Consider the following 7,050-nt stretch of genomic DNA (forward strand, 5'->3'; position numbering starts at 1 on the left):
AGCTGTTGGGAGGGAAGCCTGTTCCCCATTACAGCTGAAACCACATTTTCACAACAATCGCAGCACAAGGTCCCTCTGCTTCCCCCTTCCTCCCTCTCTCAAAGATGCCATGACTAAGACTCTGCCCCACCCTTCAGACCACACTCTGCGTAGCAGAGGAATGATATGCCACAGTACTTGATGCTAATGCTAAGAACCTTGCTAGCACTTTGCCAACAGTTTTGCTAATGGAACAACAGCTGCTAACTTCCTAAACCAATGATGTAATAGGTTACTAGGACAAAGGCCTTCAGATAAATAGTCTTTTTTTCTGCTACATACCAGGACTCTCATTTTGCCAACATACGGGACTGTGGGGCTTCATTAATTTCCAAACACAGAGTCAGCTCTTATTGTGAAAGTCACCACATGTATGTGTGATAAAAGCCCCAGTTAAAAGAATCGTAATGTAATGTCAATCATTGTCAGGTTGTTAGTTTTAATGTACTGCAATTGTGAACACACGGTCTCAAACAACAGTGATGGTGGAGGAGTCTTGTGTTTTTTTTTAATGTTTTTTAAACACTAAAGGGATGTTGCTTTAAGCTAAATCATCAAGATTAAGGTAGTCAGCAGGGAAGTCATTCCACGTCACATCACACCTCAGTGTCTTGCATGCTGCCATGAACGTGTTATGAGGAACATTTTGATTGTCTCTTAGCAACAAGGGCAAGATGGTGAGACCCATAAAAGGATGACATCAGGACTACGTCAGACAGTGTCTAGATAGGCTATGACACACAGGCCATGACAATGTAGCACAGGCCTTAGCACATAGCCTTGTTATGACAGACAATACAAGCCGGTGTCAAGTGTGGCATATCATATGTTACTCTGGTGACATCTTCGCTTCTGTTAGACATACAGCCCCAAAGGAGGAAATTAGCTTCTCTTTGACTTGGTTCCATCTAAAGTTATCTGATTTATTCAAGTGCATTATTTTTCATCATTGTGAAAGTGTTTTAAGTAGTGTCTTCTTTTCAACTTCAAACTATTAACCGTGCAATTTTATTTTCCACTGCCTGAGTGACGAGCCCCAGCACAAAGAAGCTCTGTATCTTCTGTAACAAACAAAACAGAATGGTTGTTTGCATCTCTTAGTAATTAAAGGAGAGCAGAAATAGACATAATCTGTCCTAAGGGCCATATACTTTTATTTGAAGGAAATTGTTACTTGCAATTGAACAGTGTGTGAAGCCGAATTGTACTTCTAACCTCAAGCATAGGTGCCTGTTGATACTCCACCATCTCAGTCATAAAATATCCAAATAGCCATAGCCACACATGGCACTCTCACTGGCCAAAACCTATCGGACAGGTTCACAGAGGTGTTGTTGCCCTGCAGGTGTTAGGGTGTTTCCCTGCATGCTGTCCCTTGTCCCATCTCTATAGAGGACTGGCCCTCAGTCAGATTTTGCCCACAACAACAATAGCTGTAGCTGGTACAGGAATCCAGGAACCTGATTACAAGAAGTTGACTGAACATCTCACAAGATATGTCAGTCTCTCAACATCAGCTAGTCCCACCAGAAGACATCCCTTGCATGAATGTCAGGCTACAATGTCCCACAACAAACCCTCAAAAAACGATGTAGTCTCCCTTTCAACACTTAAATTTACAGAAATTGTGGCTCTGTGTCAGCCATCGTGAGATATAAAATGGTATAATGTGATCTCGGCACAACACACAACCCCTCCCCTCTGCTGTGTTGCTGAGTCTGTCTGCAGTCCAGGCCTCAACAGCCAACTCAAGCTGAGAGTTATGCAAGTGATTCAAAGAATGTCTTTTAAGAAGAAGGAAGAAAAAACAGGCCCTGGCATCTAAGCCCCTGACCAGGGGTCTTCACCTGGTTACTCAATAACACTAGAATATACATTGAAGTGAGGTGAAGGTGTTGATGCTCTAACCATTTTGCCTCTACCACAAAAATCTTGTCTAACTTATCCGAGACAAGGGCGACTGCAGGTTGAAGCTGATGTAACTATGCAAAGAATGTGTTGCCTGTCTCCAGGTATGGGAAGGCCTATGACTTAATACATGTGCAGCAGTTTACACACCTTCCAGAGAGTTTAGCTGAACTTCTTTTTGAGCTTACTTCCTCAGAAACCTCCAGAAAATCTTTGGATAACACGACTTGGTGAAGGCTGCTGTACTTTATACACCTTGTCTAGCCGTACGAATGCAGACATTACCTACATCTGGTTTTACAAACACACACTCGCACGACAACACGAAAGCAACTATGTACTGCACTTATTCCATATCAGTAGCTTCATATTGAGCCACAATAACACCACTAAAATAGTCATCAGCGACAGTGATCATCTGCGAGGACATTACCGTCACTTTCCACACACACTGTCAGGATGCCACTCTTGCCAGCCAGCTCATGAACCGCGCTGAAAAGGAAACCACAAAAATGAGTAGGTACATACCATCAGGGCGAAAAAGTGTGCGTCTTGTCTCTCTCTATCCGATCACAATGTCTACAATTGTACCATCCACACCTGAAGAGGAGTCACCTAAAAATCCCTCCACAGACAATGTTGAACGACAAGGGTGTATCCCTCACAGACAGCCAGTCACATACACACACAAACTTACACACACACACAAACATACATACACACTGACATACACATACACACACTCTCTCTGGAGAAAAAAAAAGTCATGAAAGCTGTGGGGGAGACTCCACCTCTGAAGAGACAGACGACGAGGAGGGCAGAGCTTCAGCTTCTCGTTGAGCTACGTTGCAGTGAGAGCCCATTGGCTGCTTCCACGGCAAGTCCCGCCTACTGTGTGCTGCAGTGACGATCCATTGGCTGCCTACAGGGCTAAGTCCCGCCTACTTTTCAATGCAAGCCAGGAAAATAAACATGAGCTGAGTCTTTCCACATGACAGGGGGAAGTAAGGCTAGGGGTGGCAACTACAGCCAACACACTGACGTGAAATCTCTCTCTCTCTCTCTCTCTCTCTCTCTCTCTCTCTCTCTCTCTCTCTCTCTCTCTCTCTCTCTCTCTCTCTCTCTCTCTCTCTCTCTCTCCCTCTGCCCCCAACACACACCCTGTAAGCATAATACTTCTGTGTGAGAGTTTATGTGCGCTTGTGCGTGCAACAGTAAAGGCAAAGGCAGACTGCTAAACAACCTGAGCGGAGAGAGAGAGAGGGAGAGTGAAGGGAGAAGGGGGCAGCAGAGAGAGATTAAAATAAAGCTGTAAGGGAGTGATAAAAAGTGCAGAGGGGCCAATAACGAGAGAGAGAGAGAGAGAGAGAGAGAGAGAGAGAGAGAGAGAGAGAGAGAGAGAGAGAGAGAGAGAGAGAGAGAGAGAGAGAGAGAGAGAGAGAGAAGCTGTGCAAATGGAAGTGGGCATACACACACACACACACACACACACACACACACACACACACACACACACACACACACACACACACACACACACACACACACACACACACACACACACACACACACACACACACACACACACACACACACACACACACGCACACACACACACTGGGGAAGGGCGTGTCCTGAACACACTCATGCCAGAGGAATCCCAGCAGCGGAGTACAGCACAGCAACCAAAAAAACACAACACACACAAACACACAGACAGACAGGCAGGCAGGCAGGCAGCTCAAAGCCTCAAACCACACCCTTTCAACAGAGAAAAGGAAGGGAGGGACAAAATGATGGAGACAGAGAAAAGAGGGAGGAGAGAGAGAAAAAGAACATGTACTGTAGGGAGAAGTGGCGAAGAACAAATATGGAGGAAAGGGCTTGAAAGTTTGGGAAAGTTGTAGAGAGAACATTGACGAGAACATCAAGAGAGTTAGCAGGAACACAGATGAACAGTTCAAGCAGAGTTCTAGGGAAGAAACAGGCAGAAACATGTTGATTTCATAAATGATTTCACTGTGCACGTACGCACACTCATGCACACACGCACACATGCCTCCCCCCACCCAAACACACACACACACACACACACACACACACACACACACACACACACACACACACACACACACACACACACACACACACACACACACACACACACACACACACACACACACACACACACACACACACACACACACACAAACAGCTCCTGGGAAGGCTGGATATCAGCCAAGCCTTACATAAGACCCCGGTGGTCTCCCTCTATTGTGTGTGTATATATATCTGTGTGTGCATGTATGTACCCACACCCAATAGTTATCCAGGACTAGACCAGCCGAGCACAGCCTCCCCACTCCCTTCTCTCCCCTTGTAGAGCCTGCCAGGGGTTGCCTTTGCTCACACTAGCTGCAGTCAAGCTAGCTGGACAAGCAGGATCATGCAGCTGTGCTGACACTTCCTCACAGTCAGAGGAGGTGCAGCCATGACAGCCAGCAATCATGACTAATACTAATAGCGGCATCAGCACTTTGCAGACTTGGAGGAGAGCTCCACCTGCTGTTCATATGCGGCACTGAACATGCCGTACTAAGTTGCACAACTTGAAGATTAAGATGCTATTTTTATGATCGAATCAGTTATTTGAAATTAGATATTGAAGTCAACAATAGAAAGAAGGCTTGATGTTGACCCTCCTACTTGTTCTGTGTTTTCACTGATTTCTTGGGAAGTGACACAATCTGGTGTTAGCGGTTGACTTTTTTGTGTAACATGTAACAGTGAGGGTTCACGGTGAAATTACTCACTCTCTTCCACAGCAAGACTTCTGAATAATTACTTTGCTAGAGTTCAAGGGAGCAGCATAGTATATCTGTGGGGAATTAGGTGAGTGAGGGGTTTAATGAACTCGCACACACATAAACTGACTGTGGAATTTGACAACACACAAACACAAACAGAGGTGCACGAGGCAACAAGGTTCCTGTTGCAGGACTCTGAGAGATATGCTTTGCATCAGAATGTTGTCACTGTTATGTACCTAGATAAATCTGAAGACATCTGTGCCGCAACTGTGTTCTGTCTATTCTTTGCACAAGTAGGTGGTTTGATTTGCCGTAACGGTTTCTTAAAGGGGTATGCCACTATTTTGGGGCTTAATACAGTTAAAATCTTTGGCTGGGGTTTATAAAGGTGGTAAAGTGTCTTATTTTTCATGTTAAGCGTTGTCTTGCTTTAAGACAAGTTAAAAGAAGGAATATGTCGCTAAGCTAGTGAAAGTCAATGTATCCGTGTAGCATGCTACAATGCTACACGGATCCATTGACTTTCACTAGCATAGCGACATATTCCCTTTTTTAACTTATCTTAAAGCAAGACAACGCTTAACATGAAAAATAAGACACTTTACCACCTTTATAAACCCCAGCCAACGATTTTAACTGTATTAAGCCGCAAAATAGTGGCATACCCCTTTAATATCAGCACTCATTCAGCTATTCGGCTTGTTGCTTGGTTTCTGAAGCTGTATACTATTTTCTGCTGACCCTAGTACATATGTTTGCTTTGTGTGTGTGTGTATGTGAGAGTGTGTGTGTGTTGTCAAATTCCGCAGTCTGGGGAGGAAATACTCCCCACTAAAACTTCCAAAAAAGGCAAAACACATCAATTCCCCATGACAATGTCACCCACACACTATAGTCTCTTTCAGTGTGTGTGTGTGTGTGTGTGTGTGTGTGTGTGTGTGTGTGTGTGTGTGTGTGTGTGTGTGTGTGTGTGTGTGTGTGTGTGTGTGTGCGCGCGCGCGTGTGTAACTTTTTGTTAGTAGTGAAGGATGATGCATCAGTGGAGACAGTGTGTGTGTGTGTGTGTGTGTGTGTGTGTGTGTGTGTGTGTGTGTGTGTGTGTGTGTGTGTGTGTGTGTGTGTGTGTGTGTGTGTGTGTGTGTGTGTGTGTGTGTGTGTGTGCGTGCGTGCGTGCGTGCGTGCATGCGTGATTGTGTTATCGACTGACACCTCAGAGATTGCAGCTAAAGTTCACAGGCGAGCTAACAAGCACCACCCAAACAAAAGCCAGGGAAAGGCTACATGAGAGAGCGGGACAGACAGTTACTATATGTGTGTGGGTGAATGAGTGAGTGAATGAGTGTATGTTAAAGAGAGGGAAAGAGAGAAAGACATGCAGAGAGCGAGAGAGAGAAAGAGAGAGAGAGAAAGACAAGGGTGAGGGGGTGTGTGTGCAGGGTGCGATTTGTCGGAAAACCAGAAGGGGGGATACGTTTCAGATTTCAAGCAATTTCAATGGAATTACATTGAACTGTGATAAAATCATGTAGAAAAAGTGGCGATATCAAGACCAGAAGGGGGGACAATCCCCCCCATCCCCCCCTACAAATCGCACCCTGTGTGTGTGTGTGTGTGTAAGAGAGAGAGAGAGAGAGAGAGAGAGAGAGAGAGAGAGAGAGAGAGAGAGAGAGAGAGAGAGAGAGAGAGAGAGAGAGAGATAAGTATCAAGAGTGAGTGAATAGCAGTAGAATGTGAAGTAGCGAGGGCCACAAGGCCAGAACAAACTAATGGCTCTCTCCACTGGCTAAAGAAATGCCCCCTTGGGAGGAATGTTTACCGTCCAGCTATTTTTGAGGGATTTGTTTATTCTCACTAAAGACCATTTACATCTCCAGTGGCAAGCCCTCCGTGCCTCCTGAAGTAAAATTGGGTGTGTATGCTGACTGATGCCAGCATCATGAGTTTGATGCATGTGTGTGTGTGTGTGTGTGTGTGTGTGTGTGTGTGTGTGTGTGTGTGTGTGTGTGTGTGTGTGTGTGTGTGTGTGTGTGTGTGTGTGTGTGTGTGTGTGTGTGTGTGTGTGTGTGTGTGTGTGTGTGTGTGTGTGTGCCCATATCTATATTTCTGTCCATGTCCATATCAATATACGAGTGGAATCTGTAGGCTACATATGTGTGAAAGAGTTCTTGCATGTGTGTGGTGTATTTGGTTTATTGTGCAATTTCAGGGTGTGAAGTGTGTGTGTGTGTGTGTGTGTGTGTGTGTGTGTGTGTGTGTGTGTGTGTGTGTGTGTGTGTGTGTGTGTGTGTGTGTG

General features: G+C 45.3%; 1 protein-coding gene across 20 annotated transcripts in view; it reads right to left on the minus strand.

The window, feature by feature from the left end:
* Nucleotides 1-7,050, minus strand: part of cast (calpastatin) — a 57,330-nt gene that overhangs the window by 30,325 nt on the left and 19,955 nt on the right. Inside the window, exon 1 of one of the 20 annotated variants that reach the window (XM_063210916.1) lies at nt 2,476-3,041. The exons of 17 other annotated variants lie outside the window; for them this stretch is intronic. In XM_063210916.1, coding sequence (XP_063066986.1) covers nt 2,476-2,478 — 3 coding nt within the window. In that variant the 5' untranslated portion in view covers nt 2,479-3,041. Of the gene's footprint in view, nt 1-2,475; nt 3,042-7,050 lie in introns of those variants that run through there. 2 more of the 20 variants (XM_063210924.1, XM_063210927.1) reach the window with 2 other exon arrangements.

This window comes from Engraulis encrasicolus, chromosome 11, assembly GCF_034702125.1.
Source record: "Engraulis encrasicolus isolate BLACKSEA-1 chromosome 11, IST_EnEncr_1.0, whole genome shotgun sequence".
In the NCBI taxonomy this organism is placed as follows: Eukaryota; Metazoa; Chordata; class Actinopteri; order Clupeiformes; family Engraulidae; genus Engraulis; species Engraulis encrasicolus.